The 24,225-nt window shown below is 38.1% G+C and overlaps 2 protein-coding genes across 3 annotated transcripts in view; one reads left to right on the forward strand and one right to left on the reverse strand.

The window, feature by feature from the left end:
- The window catches only part of WASHC3 (WASH complex subunit 3), a 58,439-nt gene extending 44,651 nt beyond the window's left edge, over positions 1-13,788 (forward strand). Inside the window, exon 7 of the mRNA XM_035341977.1 lies at positions 13,272-13,788. Within this exon, the coding sequence (XP_035197868.1) occupies positions 13,272-13,308 (37 nt within the window). The 3' untranslated portion in view covers positions 13,309-13,788. The remainder of the gene's footprint in view (positions 1-13,271) is intronic.
- Positions 1,953-23,123, reverse strand: DRAM1 (DNA damage regulated autophagy modulator 1). Of its 2 annotated transcripts, XM_035341943.1 has the most exons (7): positions 22,441-22,944; positions 13,500-13,567; positions 12,127-12,269; positions 8,614-8,791; positions 7,574-7,632; positions 5,580-5,672; positions 1,953-3,392 (listed from the first exon to the last, which is right to left on the reverse strand). In XM_035341943.1, the coding sequence occupies exons 1-7, from the start codon at positions 22,596-22,598 to the stop codon at positions 3,348-3,350; spliced, it is 744 nt and encodes a 247-aa protein (XP_035197834.1). In that variant the 5' UTR covers positions 22,599-22,944; the 3' UTR covers positions 1,953-3,347. The 2 variants fall into 2 exon arrangements, with proteins under 2 accessions (XP_035197834.1, XP_035197842.1); XM_035341951.1 differs by lacking the exon at positions 5,580-5,672 and having other exon boundaries at positions 22,441-23,123.
- Positions 23,124-24,225: the final 1,102 nt, after the last annotated feature.

Raw genomic sequence — 24,225 nt, forward strand, 5'->3', positions numbered from 1 at the left:
CCTTTCCTTTCCTTTCCTTTCCTTTCCTTTCCTTTCCTTTCCTTTCCTTTCTTTTTCTTTTTCTTTTTCTTTTTTCTTTCTCTTTCTCTTTCTCTTTCTCTTTTTCAAGTTAAGTTATTTTAAATTGTTCTGAACTGTGCTAATACGTGCACTTGGATTTTCATGCTTGAGACTCTGCCTGGTACAAGATGGTATTACTTCCTGGTGGTTTTCTCGTTGTAACCCAGGGTAGGAAATAGCTTGCATGAAGCAGTTTTTGTTAACACATGCTTGCCATACAGGCGTACCAGTTTATTTTGTTGCAGAGGTTCAATACGCTGTGTAAGGTGTATGTCTGGGAACTGCTCTGACAAACCAGTTCCATCTGAGGGAAGCTGGTGGAAGCTTTAGCTCTGAAAACTTTTTGACAGGAGATCACAAATCTCCTTGAACAGCCTTGGCAGATGTCCAGCTGGAAATAGGATGAGCTGTGTGAAAAATATCTTTTTAGAGCTGCAAGGTAAAAGCTAAAGGAGAAAAAAGACTCACTTTTAATTCAGAGCGATAAGCAGAGCAGAGTTCTGGAAGAGAGCTGAGGTTTAAGATTTAGATTAGACATTAGGAAGAAATTCTTTACTCAGAGGGTGGTGAGGCACTGGCACAGGCTGCCCAGAGAAGCTGTGGATGCCCCATCCCTGGAGGAGTTCAAGTCCAGGCTGGATGGGGCTTTGGGCAGCCTGGTCTGGTGGAAGGTGTCCCTGCCCATGGCAGGGGGTGGAACTAGGTGGTCTTTAAGGTCCCTTCCAACCCAAACCTTTCTATGATTAGCTGTATTAACCTGTACAGATCATTTGTTTGTAACAAATTAAATAGCATTATTTAACAACAGTCAGACACAGATAAAATGATAAAATTTGGTAGAAGAATTTTTTTTTAATTGCTTGCAACATGTCAGCTTACACTGGAACTAAAAAACTACTTAAGATCTTGAATGGAAAGATGCCTGGAGCCAGAAAATAATCAAAGAGTGCTCAATAGCTGTTCACTGCACAAATGAAAAGGTCGCTACCCATTGTCTGAAACTGCATGTTGACCTATGCTGACATATTTTGGCCTAATGAATTAAATGAGCAAATTCTTGGTGATGCATTCTTTTGGTCATGACTGTCACTCATATAAAAATGTAGCATGACAAAGCTCAGAAAAATGGGAAGGATTTTTTTAAGCTACATTAGTTCTTTATAATTGAATTAACAGATTGATTTTAGCAAACAAGATTATTTTTATTTATCCACTTACTCTGAAGAAATTGTTTGTTTGTTTTCTCTTTAGGATACTGTAAGCACTATAAAGTTGACAGGCTGGATAAGACTATTTTGAGGAGGATGGGGTACTAAGAGATTAAATGTGAACTCATTTCAGAAGCCATGATTTGGGAATGATTTAATATTATCTTCAGTGTTTGCTCCCTCAGTGCTGTAAAAACTTGTGAAACACTGTAGTGATTCTTGCTTGAATAAGAACAGTACAAATAATTTTTTTCTTGTGTGAGTGTACAGGGATTTACTGTAAAAATACACTAAATATTGGTTAAGACTGAACTTCAGGTTAACATGATTTCTTTTAGCATGTAAAGAGTTTTGTAAGTTGATGAGCTGAAAACTGGTATCATTTGAAATAACAGCTTCAAGCTTCCTATACTTTATTTTTATTGTATTGTATATTCTTCATCTCTTTATTCCTAGCTTTCTCAAACTAAAGTATTTCCTAACATGGCCTTCAAAAATAACATGATGTCAGTTTTTATGGTTAGTATACATTTTCTTGTGAGTACTTCTGTAAGGAATGTGTTCCTTGCAGAACACAATCAGCAAGACATAAGTCTTACATCTAGTCTACAATAGATTTTATTTTCAACATGATCATAACCATAAACGTCTGCAGGATAATGTGAATAATGCAGAAAACAAATATGCCAGTAGAAAACATTTTTACTATTTTTATTTGGAGAACACAAAGAAAACATGGGCTCTTTAAGCTGTGAAACAGCTGAATTTAGTACAGTTTAAAATACACATTAAAGGAAATACCAACAGCAGACATCACTTTCCAAAATACACATTTCTTTTATCTCATGGAAAATTAACAATTCACAATCATGAAAGTTTCTGCATAAACTGTAATACACCATGGCAAATTTGATTTTCACAGAACTTGATTGATAGGCAAGTGGTTAATGCATTAAACGGAGGTAGTGAATCAGTCCATAAAAGACCATTTTGCCTCCAGGTACTTTTAACATATTACTTCTCAGTTACAGTTTCATTACAGAAGTGCATTTATAGCAGTAACTATGCTATACTTTAACCACAGAAGCTGTCCAGGATTCTTTCTTTTTTTTTTTTTTTTTTTTTTTTTTTTCCCATATATAATATTCATACATGTATAACTGAATATCTGAAAACTAGTGAAACTACTGGTGTCTCTTCCTCTTCTTGTTTTCCATTCACTCTCAGTGACTTTCTGGAGACCTCTTCATTCCATTTTTGTAGGTTAAAACACAGACTTGAAAACTTCTGCTCTGTATTAACCAGATGGCAGTAAGACTTCTCTTGAGTAGATCCTGCATAAATGTAAATTTCTTTTCTATTCCACAGCAGTTTTAAGCTTCTCATGGTCAGCAATGCATAAAAGGGAAAAAAAAAAAAAAAAGGAGTAGACTTTTACAACATATATTGCAGTGATGATTTGAAAACATTTTTCAAGCAGTAGTTTAAACTTCTAGGATCTATATTTGTATAGCGTCCACAATCACAAATTTGTAGCATTGTATTCCAACCCACTAACTGCAAATCTCAAGTCTTGAAACAAAGATGCCCGCTTCTGCTCACATCTTCCTCCACAGTTCTTGCAACTTAAGAGCCAAAATTCAACTTTAGTGTTGTCTAATGCTTTAGACATTCCAAACTATTTGCAGATTGTACTTTCTCATGTTTAAAACTAATGTTACTTAGCAGACTATAACAAACGAATATATATATCTATATATGGCTATGTCCAAAAGGGAAGAGCTGAGGAGGTCCACGTTTTTAATGACCTTGAAGTGCTGCTATAGATTACCTCTACTGCAGTATTTTTAATATATGAAACAGTATTAAAATTACAAAATTTTGAAAAAAAAAAAAAAAAAAAGGCAGGAATATTGCTGCTAGTATTTAAAATGTTTTGGTAGATGCCGTTACAGGTGTTGCAGAATTAATGGCATGGTTTCTTTATAAAATTTAAAATCCCTGTCCTTCTGCAACATTTTCCATAAGTAAAAAGAAACTTAGAATATTCTTCAATATAAAATATAATTTTCTTCTCTATCAGGAGTCTTCATGTATCTCTGTTGATATCCTTAATGAAACTCTCTAAAAGAAAAATAAAACAAGATCAGCTTAAGATAAATTCCAAGATATGCAAGGAGTACAAAGAGATATAACAACAAAAAAGCATTTCTAAGTGAAATACATACTGTGAGAAACTTTAAAAAATAAGGATTGTTTTTCTTTTAAAATTAGGTGTTTGGTTTTCTGTGAGCAGTGATTAAAAGAAAAAGACGATAGAATCTAAAACTTTGTCACTGAAAAACTGAGATCAGATTTCATACTGTTTTATAGCCTGTAAATTAAAATGTATGCATTTCCTATTTAGTTTAGTTCTATTGCTTTCTCTTATTTATTACATTCATAGTATTTCTATAGAAGTTTAACTTTCAATGTTGAACAGTTTGAGTTCTGTGATTTGAAGCAAACCTATCAACGAATTTAGTTATTCTAAGCACTACAGTACTGCCTGCCAATATTTATCTCCAAGGTAAGAGTTTGGTGATAAAACAGATACCATCAGATATGTAGTCATTGAAGTGTGATGGGCAGGCAGTAAAAACAACAAAAGACAAATGGTAAATTAAATGACGCATGCAAGTCTGAATGGTACTTGAATATTTGTGTTAATTTTGTAACGAAATTATAGGCTTTTAAGATAATTCACTGTACAATTTTTATTTTATTTATTTATTTATTTCCTGCAGAATCTACCTTTCATTTTAATACTGGTCAACCCTTCAGCCATGGTCTGTCTTCTCAGTATTATTAGTCAAAAGTAAATGCATTCAAAGATGTTAGATATCAGTTAGCAAAATATGTGAACTCTGAGTCCTTAGCTGAAACCTGATTCCTGTATATGCTCATGAAAGTTATATACAGATTATACATGTATTAACTACTCCCATGCTGAGCAAGCACATAAGTGCACCTAAGTATTTATTTCTAAGAAGAAGCAAGTATGCTAATTACAAAGTTTTACATGATCTCATGTCAAGTTTCACTTTTATGGCAGAGGACTTACGGGGCTCTCTCACTATTCTCCCCCTCTCCTGACCTCCATCAGTTCTGGCTATGGTTTCCAGCAATTTCTCACACCACCAGTTGGCTCACATATGTGATCCCAATTAGTTCTACAGTTATGCAAATGCTTGGATTGATAATTTTTGTCTTTCTGAGACTTGAGTTAGGCAATGGTATTTGGGAAAGACCTACGTATTGGGTATGATATCCACTCTGATTACAGATCAGTTAGTTCATCTTTGTAGTTATGGTAGAAAGCAGAATTTCTCAGTCTTTGCCACCTTAAGCCTTCTCCTTGAGTCTTGCAAAGATGCAACTAGGTTCTGGGGAAAACAAATATCCTTAAGTCTGAGAAGGGTAAAGAGGCCTTGATCTTCCTAACAAACCCGGGAGGTTTTGTCCTTAAATCCTCATAAGGCACTTATGAGCAACTTTTTTGATTTTTTACAAGTTCTTTTGCCGAAGTTAAGTCTCATACTTTTGTATTTTTAGCATTTTGTATCCCTGCACTGAGCCAAAAACCCATGAAAATCTGCAGGTAGAACATAGTAGGTAAACAAAAATGTGAGGAGGGAAAGCTTAAGAAACTAAGTTTAAGTCGTATAAAAGTATTTCCTTTTTAACTAATCTAGCATTTTTTCTTCCTTAAAGTCAGATTTGATACATCACCAGAAACCAAACTATCTGTAACACTGTTCCACCTACCCAAACCAGAAGGTTTTCATGTTAATACTTTTCAAAAAGAATTTGATATTCTTCACATTGTGAGGGAGCACATACCAAAATGTCTAACTTTTTGAAAAAAAAGGACACAGCTATAGTTGAAATACAGTGCATTACCATATAAAATCCCTTAGGAAGAAAGAAATGCAGTTTTAGTTGCAGCATTTATTTTGGTATTATAATACTTTTAAAGGGCCTCTTTCTAGAGATATGGTATTAAATAAATAAAAGATACTCATTTATTGAATCATTTTCCAGACCAAACATCTATTAAACTGATTTGTAACACTGATTTTTATGTTTTAAAATGTAGAGGAAAAAATATTAATTAGGTACACAGAATTCAGTTCTATGACTGATTTTTTTTTTTTTGTATACCTTTGGCATTTTTAGCTCAGATAGAGAATAATAATTTTCTATTGTATTTTTGTATTTATCGTTACAGAATTCATAGTTTTCAGTCTGCTAAAATACACATATACCAACCTGAAAATCTCTAATGAACGTTAAAAAAAAGAAGATAAAACCAAAGGCCACTGTCCATTCACAGATCGCACTCATGAAATGATAAGTATAATCCTGATGGGATGAGACATAAAATAAATTTTCAGGAAAACAAACAAACAAACAAACAAAACAGCTAAACAAAATAACTGTGTAATGCTATAAAAATAGGCATAAGAGCTTAGGGCTCTGAGGCTCTGAAAAAGTTGATCCTTAAAAGACAACATATAAGTTGAGAAAGGAATCCATACGCTTCAGGTCATAAATGTTTTTGGGTGATGTGTGCCAAGCTTATATAATAGGATTCTGGTCTCTTGTTTAGAAGTTCCAACTCCACAATAATTAAACAGTAAAATTCAAACATGTGAAGACGTTCAAATATATACAGCCTATATTACTAGAATTTCAAGGAAAAAATAAAAGCAATAAAAAAACTAACAATCTTATAAGCAACATATACTCAGTAAAATTAAGTATGTTTTTTTCCCTTAGAGAATTCATTGCATTTATTTTACAAAATGAATAACATTGTCACAAAATGCTATGCTGTTGTATTTCAAAGGGAAATGAAATCTGATTTCTTAGGTAAAATCACTCGTAGTAAGGTCAAGTCTTCATAAAGATTTTTTTTTTTTTTTGAATGAGTAAACAGAGAACAGTTTCCTTCTATAAATTCAACAAATATACTGAGACTTATGACTCATCATACCATTACCCTGTTGTATAAAAATTAATACAGCTTCAGTTTTAACAGAACAATAAATATATTTATCAAGGCTGTATACATCCCATTAAGCAATGTCTTGTGCACCACTATGAAAAACAGTACAAGGAAACTACAATTAGCACTAGATCAAAACATAGCTTGAATATAATCTTCACCTGAAAAATATTATGTTCTTATGTGAAGGATATCAAAGTACTGATATTCTTAAACTTTTTACTCAGAGTCACTGAGTTCGGTAATACTGTCCCTTACAAAAAAATTTCACAATGTTTTTAAATGGATAGCCACCTTGTATGACAGTTCCTGACAAGACTTTTGTTTTTAAGTAGACCATCATAGAAAGACCTATGTAACATGACACAAACAGAATGAAAAGTGTTTCTTTACATGCCATCAACAAATACGGCAAATTTTTCAGTAAAAATAATTTTTAATCCTTGTGCCTCAAGGAAAACAAACAAACAACGCCCCCCAAACAAATAAAAGAAAAACAAACAAACAAACAAACAAACAAGAGGCATATATTACTAAGATCATCTAACTCAGAGTTATCTCACAGATGCCTTACCACTCTTTGGTTGAAGTACATTTACCAAGTTTGCTTTTATTAAACTTTTCAAGCACACTAAATGCTCTGAGTTACTTAACTTGATTTTTGGATACCTCCATGTGGCAAAATTTGTACCAAAATAAAATTTGCCTTTCATAACCATCATTCTGAGAAGACTGAAATTAATTAAAACACTTGATACTCACTTCAGTATGCTTTAGCTCAAACCCCCAGTGTTTACCGCAGTAATAAAAAAATAATAAGGAACGGTGGAAAAAGCTGAGAAAACAGTGTAGTAAAAAAAACTCAGAAACTTCAGAATTAAACTGTTCCACCTTTGTTCCATGCGTGAAGTTCATCTTCAACAATTGTGACCACAAAAGGAAGTAGAACAACTCATTTCCAGAAAGTTTGTTTTTTTTACACTTTGTTCTACTGGTAAGTTTCAAGTGCCTCGTTAAAATGAAAGTCTAACTCTCTTAAGATGTACCCATCCATGAATTTAACAAGCCACAGTTAGTTTTCTAATGAAGAAATAACTGTAAACTAGTTTTCTGCAAATCAGTGACCTTCTGTTCTCAATAACGTAGTATTTAAAGTCTCTGATATGTTAGTAATGCTATACATTTTTAGATAAGCATAACAGCATACCCCAAATAATAAAATACTGGGTGAGTTGGCTACCTAATGGGATTTTACCTTTTCACCTGGAGTCCAATCAATTTTTGTCATCGAAATTTTTGAAGCAAATACAATCACTGGGGAAAAAAAAACAGTGTAAAGGAAACTACAAAAGTTTAATGAGTAATAATGAAAATGTCTACTTTGAAATATATTATTTAAAGGGGACTGATAGCAATCCAAACGTATTTCTGAATAAAGGTTTCAGGGAGCCTATCCAAGTACAGAGGGTAAGGGTAGACATTCCAAAGCTCAGATCACTTTCATGACTGAAGACTATGGCAGCAGAGCCCTGCATTGTTGGAAGGGGAATGAGGTTGGTTTCCATTGGTCCACAATAGGTCCTTTGATATATTTGTATAATTTTCTCTCAGGACTGCGGTCCTCTTTATAAGCCTGTTCACAGCTGCTGAAATCAAAAGCAGACTGTAGCTGAATGGCTTATATGATGATCTATTGCAACCATTTTTTGACACTGGTCCATCACCTGGAGTCCAATAAAATCAGTGGGATGACCCTAATTTCAGCAAGATGTGGCAAAAGCCAATGTGTCAAGTGTTATCTAGGGGAGGCATTGAATGAAGCCAAGCACCAACAAACATGATCCAAAGCATCTACTTCGGCTTAAAAAGAAATCTTGTATATGTCAACCGTATTTTCTATTTCTGTGAATTAGGTTCACTTCAGAAGTGGTACTCCCTTTTTGCAGGCCTTCTCCATACCCTCCCTAAAATGAAGGAGGTTGGGAAGTTGGTCTGGCTGACTTTCTGGTGTTCCTTCCTTTCTGAATTATCCTATAATCCTACAAAGAACACCAGAGCATTAGATTTAAATATACTGCTGAAAGAAGAGTTACAGCTTTTTAGAATGACCCTGAAGCTCATCTTTATGGTATTACTACTGTTTTGACATGCTATAGGCACTATAATGGCAGAAATATGAGAGAGCCCTAAGCAAAGACTGAAACCTCATTTCATCCTGTATCAGCAATGGTCTAACTTAAAAGAAAGATCAAGAAGCCATAAAAGGAAAACTTTGAGATGCACTGTAAAGGATACTGGGAACAAAAGCAATGCATGATATTACAGATATGGCCATCCTTATGTGACACACAAAGTACGTGTTCCATTGTGGACAGGACTTGTAAGAGATTATAGATTGAAGTGTTATGTATACAACACCAGAGCCAAATGCCACCAAAGCTCCTATGTCGTGGACGCTGGGAACAGACAGCTCCTGGAAAGAGATTCAACACAGTGGTTAGCTGTTACTATTCCTACAGTGGTAGGAGTCAGTGAGCCCTGAGAGGATGCTCAGCATGTAGAAGCAGCAGGAAACTGTCCCTTGTAACAACAGTCTACACACAGAAGGAGATAGAAAAAGGAGAAAGAGTAGCTCAGAGAAGCAAATTAACCTTGGCCAAAGGCACCAGGTAAAACCTAGAACACAGAAAAGCATGGATCAGTTTTAATGCTCTTCAACAGTTAGTCATTATCAACTACTGTTTTCTCAAGCAGGACCAGGCTTGCGTTTTTCTTAAGAGGTTGCTATACTTCTTTTTTCCCTTTACTCTGCCAAAGATTTTAATCCTCCTGTGTTGAAAGTTGAATCTGCATTTGTGTGGCCATATAATAACTAGTGATGATTTTTCATAGGAGCTGATCTAAACTGTGACCACTACAGCTCTGTCCCCACCCTACAGTGGTCAGCCACAAGACTCAAGGAAATGAGTCAGCAGAAAATTAGTTATATATTTAAGGGGAAAAAAAAAAAAAAGTGTTACTTAAAGTAAGTTCTTGATATGAAGGTCTTCCACTGTCAGTCACCTGAATTATTCAGCCCCCCAACTCTTTCCCACATCACCAGTCACTTTTATTCAACTTTCACAACACATGAAAGTGTTTAAAATTCCATCATCACTACATGTGGCCTATATTTTTGTAAAACCCTAAATATGGAAGATTCTCTCCTTTAAAACACACACAAGTAAAATATCTGGTAACAAAATAGATGAAGATTCCCAAGAAATTGTATTGTAAATGTTTCAAAAAAATATGAATTCTAAGTTATGACACCTTGGAATCCAGTATCAAAGAGAAATTATCTTTAAAGCTCTATTCTGTCACCAGAACATAGCAAAATATGTGCTATGATCTGACCTACTGCAGTTCTATTTTAACGATTCATGAAAAAGTCTATATTCTCTCATTATGTATTTTAATATCTTTTCTGCCAGGAAGCCACTGATTTCTTTTTCTTTTAATGGTGATGGCTCTATTTTAATTTTTCTCCCTGTGCTTTTCTTTCTCATTATTCCCCTCTATCTCTCTGTGATGTATTAAGTTCTGACAGATTTTAAAGCATGTTTCTCACAAAGGTATTTCAGTGGCCTCTCATCTATACTTGCATTTTCCTTTCTTCTGTTCCATTTTTTCCTTCCACGCAGAACTGACAGCATTTGGTATGGAAAGCATTAAGTAAGCTTAACTGCTGGCTTTTGCATTCATCCCTGTATACAATATACAGGATTTTTCTGAGAGAGCTCTCACTCTTGCTCATATCAAACTGCCAAAGCTCCCCTAAGGAAAAAATAAAATAAAATAAAAAATTACACATAACACCTACAGAACCATGGGAAATCTTGCTACCTCTGGTGTGGTAACCCTCCAAAGCTTCCTAGTCAAAGATGGGGAAATCTCTCCTTAATCATGTGTAATGTCTAACTGGCAAAAGCAAACCTGCTGAGACCTGGGTTTATGCTTTGCCTTATTCATGAAGGCCTACGGGGCTTTTCCTTCTACATTCAATTATCTTCTCAAAGCTGTCCCTCCACTGTCTTTTATTCCTACATTTCAGGCATTGTATTATTTAAACCAGAGAACAAACACCTCATTCATGATCATTACTTATTTTCTCAGAAACTCTTTTGCTTTTAGACAACCCACTCCTAGAGTTTTCTACCACCCATATTCTCATTTTTGTAAAGTGTTCAGAGAGCAATACCAAAAAAACCCCATGCTGCCTATCATACCTCACCTTGAAGCAAAAGCTTGAAAAAATGTTCCTTACAACTAATTATGTTACTTAAAATATGAATCACAAGTAGCGTTAGATTAGTGTTAGTAAAAGCAAACCTCAAGTATTTCCAGCAATATTTCACACTGAAGTCTTTTTAACAACCGAGATATTTTGCTAGGGGAGAGAGAAAACAAAGTGATGCCCAGTAATGTCAGTCAGCTTCACTAAAGTACTCGGGTATAGAGCTAGCTCACCTGCTGGGGAAAAATAAGCATTAAGAAACAACCAAATTGTACACAGGGATGTGGATTTCCTGCATGATGCACTGCTAGAGAGACTGGGCTGAATGTTAAAGAAAACTTCAAATTCCAACCTTTCTTTTATCTCCTGACCTGAAGCAACCATCTGACCTTGAGTAAGTCTCACAGCCTATTCATGTCTCAGTTCTTGTGCTGGTAAGTGGGGTTAAGTGTACTGGTCACTAAACAGTTAGAAGACCTAATACTTGCAAGCCACCATTTCCATCTTCATGAGCAGTTAAGCATGCTCAGAAATTTGCTAGATTAAATCCTTAGCTAGATAGGATCCTTACTGTGTTCTCAACCTTTCCTACAAGCTGCACCTAACATGCAAAGTAAGGTCAAAGCAAGAGAAGGAGAAATTAAAAGAGGAAGGAACCTACAAACAGGCAATGACAGCCAGTAAAGATTAGATAAGCAGTAATGTTATTATCCTCAGTGAACCTCTTTTGAAACTTTAGGATCAAGATCTCTACTTCCTTGACCCTCCCAAATTATTTTGTGTGCCGTATTTATCTTTTCCTAATTGAAGGTGAGTTTATTTTAGTCAAGCAAAACTGTTCAGTCATATGACTTTTTTTGTGCCACATATAAATCTAACCAGTAAGAGTACAGATATTTAGAAGTAGAATAGCATGCAGTGCCTGTAGAGTTTTTGTGTAGAGTATCCACACACAATGCTTGGAGGTAAAATTAGAAACAGCAAAATACCAGCCTAAGATAGAGAGGTTTTTGTCTGAAAATACCATGCAAATGACATGCAAAATTGTATTGGCTGCTGAAGCCCTGACAATCTTTATTTTCAATTTCTCTGTATATTGCCAGGTCACTATATGACAGAACAGTCTTTACCAAAATGTTCCCCAAAGTAGACCATTCTTCAAAAGAAATAATTCATCTCTTTCCACAGATTTCAAGGCAGTATCTCAAACTACCTGCAAAGGCAGTTTGATTCTCAGATGAAGAAGTTATAATATTAAGCTGTTTTCTAGTACAGACATGTTACAAAATAAGCAAAACCCCATACTGACATAGCTATACAAGCACAAAATCAATAAATAAAAATAAAAATCTAATTTACAGAGATAAACCAAATCTGTCATTTTAAAGCTATTGAAAATGTCAGAACTAAGAAAGACATTCTTACTCCATTTGCCAAGTATCCACATTGAAATAACGTTAACCATTCTGATCTATTTGATTTTTTAACTGCTAAAACAATTTTAGTTTTATTTATGAGATTTATAATCATACCTGAAAAGTTGCAACTATGCCCATTCCAGTACAACCCATCAATCCAATGCATAACGAGAACATGTTGCACGAAGACCTAATAAAGTGCGATGACTCATTTTGCTTCTTTATTATTAAATATCTGATATACATTGTAATTACACCTGAAAAAAAGTATTTTTTTCAATGTTCCCATATCACTTACATTTCAATACCTTGCATTATAACACACTTATATACAGAGTGAAATTATAAGCATAATGCAATAAATAATAGCAGCCTTAATTTTGGATCTTAACATCCTAAACTCCACATTGCTACAAATCAGTTCAAGAAAAAACTAATTTAAATACCATATTAAATACCAGGCACTTGCATTCCACATCAGGAACAGCTGCTACAGGCAGAAGCGGGAGAATTCATTCTGCTCTGATATACATTTTTGTACTAAAACTACATCTCTTTAATAATGGACACCCTGAAGAATTAATATATTTCTTCAGCGTGTAAACAGAAAAAAAATCTAATGAGCTGTGTATTCAGAAAATATTCAAAAAGTTTATTGCCAATTCTGGGTATTCTTTAGTATAACAAAGGCCCCAAACCGCTACTCATAGATTTTATTGCATCCCACATGACCCCAATATGCAGTTCACTCCTGACAAAAACCTCTACTGAATTAGAAGATCGTAGTTGATTAGGGTATAACAAGCAGTAAACTGGATTCCATGAAAAAAAAACAATACTGTAGTTCAGATTGATAAGAAAACATGGTTTCATTTTATCTACAGCTGGAAAAATAAATCATGTTAACTTTGTTCAGGTACTGAGATGTTACATGCAATACAACCAGACAGTGTGACTGAAATACTCTTTGAAAAGGTAAAATATGGGATTTTAATTTGCATGAAGGCCTTGACAGCCTCTGTATATACCATTACATATTTTTTCATCCTCCATCCCCTAGAAGTGAATAGGAATTCCCAAACCTCCTCATTCAAGGTCAGCAGAAATTTAGTGGAGAAGGCATCTTCATAGAGGAAGCCAAGTGTTGCTTCAATACTGTTTTACCTTGCTGCAGCATTTTTAACTAAATGTCTCTCTATATCAAAGGTAAAGTTGGTGCACACTAATTATGCCATCTTTCTTCCTTTTTTTATTTCCAGTTACATTGACTACTTTGCACTGATGAGATGCTCTTGAGAGACAGAAGAGCCTCCAAGGCTATGCTTCTCCATGCACCTGGCCCTCTGGATATGAATCCCTTCTAGCTTATATTACCACTTAAGTGTGGAGTACTTTTTCAGCAGAACATTGTATTGGCTCCAATACAGCAGACAATAATTGTTAGTTTACATTTCTTTTCTGTGTTAGGCCAAGTAATGTATACCTACCTAAAAGTGCTGAAATGTTAATCATAAAACCAAAGATACCACTCTCAGGAGGTTTAGTTCCAGTGTCACTAAAGCAAGAAGAGAAAGAAGAAATTAAAAGTTAATTGCAATCTGTGAAACATAAATGAGATATATACATGAAACCTCAAGAGAAATGTAACTTGTGTGAACTGCTGTTATGTAAGACATTTAAATGTATAAATTGGAATGTCACCTGCTGCATGCTTAAGCTCTATTTGTAGTACTGAATCTTTGTTTTAGAAAGTAAACACAATTTTAGAGCACAGTATTTGAATTGTATTCCTTCATTTTCTCTGTGCAGTATGCAAAGATGTGATAGATTACAATACTGTGGTCGTGAATTACATAAATGATTATATAAATGTTATTTTAGAAATATCTTCTGACATTTCTTTTATCCACTAAACTAACACGGAGAAATACATATCTAATGGCATTTAGTATCCTAAAATGTTAGAGAATTTACACTTAGTTTCCTGATTTCATTGAAAAGACTTTACCCTAGGAGAGCAATTGTGTTCCAATGCCTGGGAACATCCCTAGGCAGTGTTTAATTTTCTGATGTATATATAGCATAAGAGGACTTTCAGCCCAAGGTGTTGTCTTTCGCTGAAGCAAATCGCCCTCATAGGGGATAATTAGGAGTTCACTGGGCCAGACAAATGGAGTATACATAAATACATATAGCTGATAAAAGTCATATATAAAAGATGTATGTTACGTAGAAAATTGAAAACCTTCATCACAGAATCCTTTTCCCTCTTTTGTCCCTACCTATTTGCAAACACCCACACAAACACCCATAGCAGAGAATGCCCTTGCCTAGCAGGAAGGGCATAATCCTGGGAGGATGTGTGTCTCCTCAAGCAGGATTCCTTTATGCCGAGAGAGAGTGAACTGTGGAAAGAAGAACACTGCAATACCATCACCTCTTCATGTTATTTTTTCTTTCCTATGGCACAGCCAGACAGTAATATCTGAGAACATCAGGCTCTGTTTGTCAAGCCGATGGAAAACATGTAGCTCACAAAGTCTTATACAACTTGGGTGTGAGCTGCGTTTCTAGCTACTCACCAGCACTAAGAGGCTGTGGGGTAACACGTTCACCAGAACTAAGATGGTTGTGAATGTGAACAGAGGCACCCAAGGAACTTTACTCTCAGAAACGCAAACAGGTAAGGATTTTAGCCTGTGCCAAAGTTCAGTGGAAACTGAACAAAGACTCTGAGAATGAAATTTTATCTTAGTTATATGATGAAACAAGTAGGTACTAGCCAGATATTTTTCACGATTCAAGAAGATAAATCCTCTTCATTCCAACAGTGAGGTTGGATTAGATTTTAGTGCCAAACATCTGAACATACCACTGTGTGCAGACAACATGACAGGTGCTCATCCTGAATGCTGGCACTTTAGTACCCAAAAGGGAAAGCTCTCTCTACATAAGCAAATGTTTTTAAAGATTTTGACAATTTTGTTAACTTCAAGCCAGAAAACTGTAACCATATCATTTTGTTTTATTTTTTTTACAAACTCACATTCTCTCTCAATCACCTTATCTGAAATAGAAGCATTTGTGTAATCAGTTGCTAAGGTGATTTATCAAGAATGGGAGGAAGCTTAGAGTGCAGGGAGAATCCTTTTCTATGACCAACTGAAGTAAAATGAAAAAAATAAAATCTTGTATTTCCTTTTGATGTGACTGGTTCCAAATCCTCAGATAACAAAAACTTGGGATGCCTAGGCTTTTATACAAGTTTTTACAACTTCTCAAACATTAAGACATCTATTTTCCTGTTGTAATGCTTTCTGAAGTCTTGTTACAGCTTGTACTCTGTGTTAGTCATTTCTCTTTGATATAGAATTGATGGAAAAAATAGGGTGACTTTCATTTTTTTTTGTTTGTTTCACACTTATGAAAATCATCTTAATTCTCACTTCATTTAGCTGATTTTTTAACCCTGAACTTCACATCTTTTCTTCATCTTTCTGGAGTGTTTTCACAAATACCGGTAAGGGTTTCATTTAAACAGTGGGCTACTTGTGACAATCTTGAAGGACTTTTGCAAATCAAGAGACTACTCTGTGCTAAGTACAGGATTGTGACCACTTCAAAGCTTTTGAAGGACTTTAGGTGAGAAGAGAATGGAATCAGCACATGCAAAAAAAAGCAGCCATTTGAAGTTCTTGGAACACTTCACATCATAAGAGCAATCCAAGTAGCCTGAAATTGCACTGAACTCCAGTCATTTTTTTAAAGCTTTTCTCAAGCTAAAGTTTTACAGGTGAATTTTGCTATTGTTGATTTTTAAACTCAATAACCTTTGACATTTACTTCTAAGTAATTTCATACCAAGAATACTATGTCGTATCTGTGATGTATTTACAAAGTACTGTACAGGATTTTGAAGGACACAATCTTTCTAATGCCATATTTTCTACTAAAAATATCCCTAAGGATAAAGGAAGACTTAGATACATTTTTAGTTTACTTCTGGCCTACTGCGTGGAGAAAAAAGAAAGAAGAAATAATAATAATAATAATAATAATAACAACGTATCATGTAGCAATTACTGTTTTTTAATGAAACAAAAAAGGCACATACCAGACCTGGTGCTCCCCAGTGCAGACAAATTCATTACAGAGGTTAAAACTGGAGGCAGTCTCTAGGCTGCAGTGACCATGCCCTGGTTGAGTTTGTGATCTCAAGGAATATGGGCCGGGCAAAGAGCAAAGTCAGGGCCCTGGACTTCCAAAGAGTGAACTTCCAGCTGTTCAAAGACCTAGTAGACAAGATCCCCTGGAACACTGTCCTTAGGCACAAAGTTGCTGACAGAACTGGCAACTCTAAAGATGTTTTTGTTAGAGCACAAGAACTCTTTCTTCATCCCCCTGCATAAGTAAGTTAGCAAGGAGGGCAGAAAACCAGGAAGGCTGAGCAAAGATCTGATGATCAAACTGAGGTGCAAGAAAGAAATGCACAGGCAGTGGAAGCAGGGACATGTGGCCTGGGAAGAGTATAGGGATGCCATCCGGATATGCAGGGATGCAATCAAGAAAGCCAAGGAACAGATGGAACTGAGCTTGGCAAGGGATGCAAAGAATAACAGGTAGGGATTCTACAGGTACATAGGCCAGAAAATAAAGGCTAAGGAGAGTGTGCCCCCTCTGATAAAAAAGAAGGGAGAACTGATAATGACAGACATGAAGAAGGCTGAGGTACTCAACAAGTTATTTGCCTCAGTCTTCACAGACATTCAGTCTTCCCAGGTCTCTCCAGTCCCTGAACCTCTATGCAGGGGCTGGAGGAGCAAAGTCTCTCCCACCATAAGCAAAGAGCAGGTTTGAGACCACCTGATGAAACTGAAAAGGTACAAGTCTATGGGGCCCAATGCTATGCATCCCAGGGTCCCAAGGGAATCATAGAAATATAGAATATCCCACATTGGAAGGCACCCACAAGGATCATCAAGCCCAACTCTTGGGTCCCCAAAGGACCACCCAAATAATAATAATAATAATAATAATAATAATAATAATAAAACAGATCATGTGTCTGAGAGCATTGTCCAAACGCTTCTTGAACTCCGGCAGGCTCAGTGCCATGACCACTGCCCTGGGGAGCCTGTCCCAGTTCCTGACCACCCTTACAGTGAAGAACCTTTTCCTGATATCCAGCCTGAAGCACCCCTGTCACAGCTCCATGCCATTACCTCGGGTTCTGTCACTGTCCCCAGAGAGCAGAGCTCAGCACCTACCTCTCTGCTCCCCTCGTGAGGAAGCTGCAGGCCACCATGAGGCCTCTCCTCAGTCTCCTCTTCTCCAGTCTGAAGAATACAAGTGACTTCAGCCACTCCTCATATGTCTTCCCCTCTAGACCACATTTGTTGCCCTCCTATGGACAACAAGAGTTTACATCTTTCTTATAAGGTGGTGTCCAGAACTGTACACAGTACTTGAGGTGAGGCTGCACCAGCACAGAGTACAGCAGGACAATCCCTTCCCTCAATCAGCATGTGCAATGCTGTGCTTGATGCACCCCACTGTATGGTTGGCCCTCCTGGTCACCATGGCACACTGCTGGCTCATGTTCAGCTTGTTATCAAGCAAAACCCTCAGATCCCTTTCTGCATGGCAGATCTCCAGCATCTTCCCCCCCTCCGCCCCCTCGGCCTGTACGTATAGCCAAGGCTTCCCCTTCCCATGTGCAGAATCCAGCACTTTCTCTTATTAAACTTCATATTGTCAGTGATTGCCCAGCTCTCTTACTTGTCTAGATCTCTCTGAAAGGCCTCCTCACCCTTGACGAAGTCAACAGCTCCATCCAATTTGGTTTAATCTGCAAACTTGCTCAAAAAACCTTCAAGTCCATCATCCAAAGCATTTATGTAAACATTGAAGAGGATTGGTTCTAAAATGGAGCCCTGGGGAACCCCACTAGTGACAGGTTGCCACCCTGAAGTCACCCCATTTACAAGAACCCTCTGGGCCTGACCCATCAGCCAAAGGATGTTATTTCTGTTCCCACTGACACTCTGCCTATTGTTACTGGTCCCCAGTACTGGGCTGCAGCTACTGTCTACAAGATTGTTTTTCAGCATGTGCCTTCAGGACTTGACAAGGTAAAACTTTAGGTAGAGCTAATATGTCTTAATAGACCATCTAGTATCACTGTAAAAAGTAGACAAGCTTTTGGACGTGCAAGCTGTTCTTTGAGTGAATCTACATTCCATTTGCTAGAGATAGCTAGGCAGTTCTTGCTTAACTAGCACGCCTGATAATTGTTTAGCATAAGAAAGCATCCTGATTTGAAAAGTGGTATGAGGAAAAAGCTGGTATGAGAAAAACATAGTGCTATGAACTGAACTATTAGAGAACTGAACTGAACTATTACTATGAACTTGCTCTTCTGGGTGAAACTGGTGTCATCCCCCTGTATACAGTGCAAATATTTACTCTACCATCCTTCAGCTTGAAACTTGGCAGGCAAATAGTACAGGAAATCAGTTCTGTGAGATTTCAGGAGCCTTGGATGGTAGAAAGCCATTTTGATATACTGCTTCAATGGGATTGGTGTGTTCATAAAAAGATTTAGGTTCTGTTAAATTGCTGGTTTTCAGTATTCAGTGTGTTCAGGCAGAAATTGTTTTCCTGTTTCCAATATTGTTTTTCTTGCATTATTGATGTCTTTGTGTATCCTGTTTTGGCTCAGGGTCACTAACTGCACAACACCAAAGACACAGCAGACCTGGGATGGTAGAGGAGTGACAGTGCTCCTGTTCCTCAGTGGGGAGGGCTGAGTTAGACGTCAGCAGACCATTACCTGGGGACATAGATAGTTTAGGGCAAATAGCAATGGAAGATGTGTTGGGAGATGTGTGGAAGGTAAACAGTGGTGGATTCCAGCATGCAGAGGGATTACACATTTATCCAGGGCACTAATAGCCCTAACCAGCCTCTCATAGGACCTCCACTGGAACACCTCTGCCTACGGGCCAGGAACTCCATTTAATCTCAGAGCTGGGCTTTTGGACCCTGCTTGAACTATGCTGTAAATGCATCTGCATTCAACCCCTTCTCCAGCCCCAAACTGGCTGATGGAGTTGCCAAACCTCTCTCCATCTTATTTGAAAAGTCCTGGCAGTCACGTGAAGTTCCTGGTGACTGGAAAAAGGGAAACAAACAAAAAAAAAAAAGATAGAAAGGAGGACCCAGGGAACTACAGACGAGTGAGCTTCACCTCTGTGCCTGGCAAGATCATGGAATGGATCCTCATGGAAGCAATGTTAAGGCACATGCAAGACATGGAGGTGATCTGAAACAGCCAGCAGGGCTTCACAGAGGGCAAATTGTGCCTGACCAATCTGGTGGCCTTCTGCAGTGGAGTGATTGCATCAGTTGACAAGGGAAGACTAACCCATGGACTTCTGCAAGGCCTTTGACATGGCCCCACATGACATCCTGATCTCCAGATTGGACAGATATGGATTTGAAGGGTGGACCATTCAGTGCATAAGGATTTGGCTTGAAGGCCGCACTCAGAGAGTGGTGGTCAATGGCTCTATGCCGCTGGTGGATGAAATGGCTCTATGCCACTGGTGGATGAAAAGCTTGACATGAGCCAGCAGTGTATGCTTTTTGTAATTCTATGATTCTACAGTATGAAACAAATACTTATGCTCATTTATCTGCAGTGATGCATAGGTGAGCACATCATGGACAAGAAGAGGAACCCAGTATGAAAGTTACATAATTTGTGTCACTATCATGTGGCAGAATTCTTCTAGGTCCAACAGACTTCTGAAGAGTTGAAAGAGGAGAAAGTAAAGCAGATGGGGAACAAATATTTTGGGGCCAAAAGACTCATCATCATCATCAAATTTTCTGCATAGACATCATAAACTATTTAACACCAAGCTGAAGTCTTAAATTTTTAAGGAAGGAAAATTATATTCTGACATCAGCATAGTTTCAATGGCAAATGTTGATGTGGTCTTTCTCTCAATCAAGGTTACTTGAATAATCTAAATAAGAATGAGACAAATGTTGAACTAGAATTTGTCTATATTCTCCTTTGTCCAACAGGAATTTCCCCACACAAATTCTATTTCATTTCATTTAAGACATTGCACAACTGAAATCTTGCAACATTCTTCCTCTTTCTTTTTATCACTCTAAGTTTCACTAAATCACATTCTTAATCCCATGATTCATCTTCTTATGCTAAAGCAATAAGCTACAACAGAAGAATACAAACTATGAATATTGGCCGAAGTACACCAGAGGAATCACCATATTATTTCCAAGTGCACCTTTTATGAAGATCATATGCCTAGATCATATGCCTTTAGAACTATTAATAATTGTTCACCAGCAGACCAGCAGTCAATGTATATCCCTAGTAAAAATGTACTACTAAAAGAATTTCAAATAAACAAGACTTCTTCTAAAGAAAACAAACAAACAAACAAACAAACAAAAAAACAACAAAAAAAGCTTTTTACTAGGAAATACTGTTTTTTGTTGTTGTTTTGTTTATTATTACTGACACATTTTCATCCACCTTGTTTTTTTTTTTTGTTTGGTTGTTTTTTTAGGGTATATGGATATTTACAGTGATTCCTTAGTTAAAGGGTAAGAATGATTGGGAGAGGTTTTCGGGGGGGGGGGGGGGGCTGTCTTTGTTTGTTTTGTTTTTTTGTTTGTTTGTTTTTCCATTTATATATTACCTGCATGGAGCTTCTTATTGATTTAACTATGGCAGTGGTGACACCTTCGTCAGAGTTTTACAGCTGTAACTTCTCTGTTTGGTCTACAACTTTAGAAAGAATCACCCTTACAAGCAACATATGTGTGCTGTCAAAAACTTGATTGTAAGTACAGTAATTCATAAAGTAAGTCCTATTCATTCATGTTTCATTCAAGGATTTGGCATAAGCTGCAACAGTAAGAAACAGCATTTGTCAAATTTCTTACTATAAAACTTCAGAGTCCTTCAGAGTAGAAACCATGTACTGAATGTGGACACAGTTGCATCAAATAGTTTATTTTTCTTGGATAACAAGGGATAAATTGCACTGGTTACAAGCACTTTTGTGTCAGTAAAACTGTATGTAATCATGGAAGAGCAGAACTGTAACCACTATTGTTAAGGCAGTAGAGTATTTTTGCACATACAAGAACAAGGCTTTCTAAGAGCTGAGTCCAGATACGGGCAGATAATCTTAGCAAGTTCTGCTGACATAAGCATGAAGTACAGCTTTCTTTGGCTCAGTTTGAATGAAGCTCAACTATCTTGTGGGTTGCAATGTTACTTGCACCATCTCACTTGCTTATGATCTCAGACCAGAACTTTCAAGCAAATTTAAGAGTATGTACAACTCAGGTTAGCAGTCTTAAAAACTTATGCATGTTTATAGGTTTTGTCAAGGAATTATGTCTAGAATTATCTGAAACATGTATTGGAAAACTTTCTTTAGATCCTTTACATATCTGAAACCATTCTTGGATTTGTGTCTCACCTCTAATCTGTTAAGAGCTAAATGCTAGTAATTTCTCTATTCAGACTTAAATGTAAACTAAAGCTATATAAACAATGATTTATTCAAATCTGTGCTTAAATGACTAAGCTTATAGAATAGAATAGAATAAATCAGAAGAGAACAGAGCAGAATAGTTCAGTCCTGTTGGAAGGGTCCTACAAAGATCATAATGTCCAACTAACTGCCTGACCTCTCCGGGGCTAACCAAAAGTTAAAGCATATTACTGAGGGCATTGTCCAAATGCCTCTTGGACACAGACAGGCATGGGGCATCATCCACCTTGCTGGGAAGCCTGCTCCAGTGTTTGACCACATTCATGGAAAATAAAGTTTTCCTCATATGTAGTATGACTTGGTATCAGGAAAATAGATGTTAGAAAAAAGCATGCCAATCATCTCTTGGGTAGCCTTTTACACCCATTGTTGCTATCCCAAAATTGTAAAAATCCATGCCTGCGTGTCTCCTGTAAAGCCTCTTGGAGGTCTTCAAGTCACACCATCATCTGCTGCTCTTTGGCCCAATTCTGGAGTTACGCAAACAAAACCCTACATGTACACTACTTAAAACTGAGCATTCAACTTGTGTTTGTACGCCCATAGCATACCTTGGCTCCAGCCCAGAACTTCAGGCCCCGTGTGACAGACGTGTTGAGACCCCGGCCTCCCTGGGGGTGTTGAGGCGTGCTGGGGGCTGGTGGGCGGCAGCACACAGAAGCCCCCCACTCTCCCTCCCCACCTTCCCTTGGCTGCCGGTACGGTCTTGCCAGCGGTGCCCCCACACCCCGGGGGATCACCACCCCAACCTCGAGGGAGCCCCCCGGCACCTGCCACCCCTCAGCCCACCGCCCCCTCCCAATCCCGGTGTCCCCCTCCTCACCTAATGTAGGGGACGAGGGGCTCGACGTGTCCCGCCAGCACGGCGATCACGTAGGAGATGATGAAGGCAGCCGAGGACCAGGTGACGAGCAAAGCGGGGACGAAAGCCACGCCGGGCATGAAGCACAGCATCGCCCGCTGCTGCCCTGCCCGCGGCATCGGGCCGGGAGCACCCCGGAGTCTCACACACACGGGGGCACGCCGAGGGCTCACGGGGCACACGCACGCACCTCCGGCCGGTTCCCACCGTCCTGCCCCACGCGTGTTTTTCCCCCGCCAGGCAGCGGCGCGGCGCTGCCGCCTTTCCCCAGCGGCGCCGGGGATCCCCCGCCCCGTTTCCCGCCGCTTTCCCTTCGCTTTCGGTTCTCGGCGCTGCCCCGCTGAGGCAGCGCCCTTGGGGGCGACGGGAGCTCCGCCCTGACCGCGGCTAACGGCGGCTAACGGCGGCTAGCAGCGGCCAACGGCGGCCAACGGCGGCCAACGGCGGGGAGCGGGGGGCCCGGCCGGGGTGGCCGCGCTCGCCCCTCGGCTGCCGGGGGGTGCCCGGGTTTTAACAGCCTCGGCTGGGGTTCCCCCCCCCGCCCCGTGTACAAAACCCGCCCGCCCTGGGCTTTCGAGCACACCTCGGCTTGCAAATTTCCTGGGGGTTGGATCTTCACACGCGTGGGGGGAAATGGTTTTAAGTCAAACTCACAGCGTTTTCGCTTTGGTTTAACATGAAGCCGTGATCAACCTGTCAAGTTTATTTCTGTTTGCTTTGACTTTTGTTATTTGTCTGCATTTCAGACTAACATCCAAACGCACGGTCACTGCTCCGAAATGAAGACAAATGCCCGCACAATCCAATCCGTCTCTTTCATCTCCTTGAAAATTTCCTGTGAGTTCTGCCTTCAGTAGACATTCCCTGTACTGAAAACATTGTGAGGTAGAAGCCAAGTACTCTCCAAGCCTTTGAAGATGCTAGGAACTGGCAGAAATATAATAAAGGCACGTAGGACAGTGTGTAAAGACAGGAAAGTAATCACACAAACTGTTCTAAGGCTGATAGTGGAGGTGTGCTATATTCAACGCCTCTTGGCAGTAGCATGTTGCTCACATTCTTAATGTGTAACTCGAGTCTAATAATCTACTGATACTTCATGATTACATTGGAGCACTTAAAAAAAAAAAAAAAAAAAAAAAACACTCCCTTTCCATGTTGGCTAATTCTTCTGCACTACACAAAAAGACAGACATTTTAGATATAGGGACTGCAAGGACTTAGAAAAATAATTAAAACAAATCATACTTAAACTTTCCATAGATAATCTGGTTTAGTAATTTCAAGCAGCAGAAATTTCTGGCTGCAAGAAAGGGTCTATTTCTTTTTGAGCTAGAGATGCAAAAGTAATGGGTTGAAATTAATATTTGACCTGCCTTAATATATACTGATTTTAAGCTTTGTGTTTGATTACCCCTCAATGACAGGTATCTTTGTTTTGTTCCTTGAAACAAAATATTCCATTCAGGCTCTGTATCCAGCCTCTTCAGTAAATAAACAGACTACAGAAATGTATTGATGTTCATTGTACTTATGGAAAGATTTTTTTTTCATCAATAGCATAGTATTCCATTTTGTTTATTTGTAGAAGAAGGATAAGATTCATTTTATTTTACCTCAACAACATTTAGGTGACAACATTGGAAAAATATCACGTTTTGCAAAATCACGTTATACTAACTATAGTTTTGTAAGTAGTAAATAACTCACTCTTGAGTGAGAGTTGAGTATTTAAATTTTTCACAT

Source organism: Oxyura jamaicensis, chromosome 1 (assembly GCF_011077185.1).
Source record: "Oxyura jamaicensis isolate SHBP4307 breed ruddy duck chromosome 1, BPBGC_Ojam_1.0, whole genome shotgun sequence".
Classification (NCBI taxonomy): domain Eukaryota; kingdom Metazoa; phylum Chordata; class Aves; order Anseriformes; family Anatidae; genus Oxyura; species Oxyura jamaicensis.

Bases quoted from the DNA above. Each gene is read 5' to 3' on its own strand.
- DRAM1 (XM_035341943.1), bottom strand. From the start codon at position 22,598: ATGCCGCGGGCAGGGCAGCAGCGGGCGATGCTGTGCTTCATGCCCGGC. The intron at 13,568-22,440 runs GTGAGGAGGGGG...TTCTTGCTTTAG, and splicing joins CCCCTCGTCCCCTACATTAG to TGACACTGGAACTAAACCTC. The intron at 5,673-7,573 runs GTAAAATCCCAT...TCATCCCATCAG, and splicing joins ATTGGACTCCAGGTGAAAAG to GATTATACTTATCATTTCAT.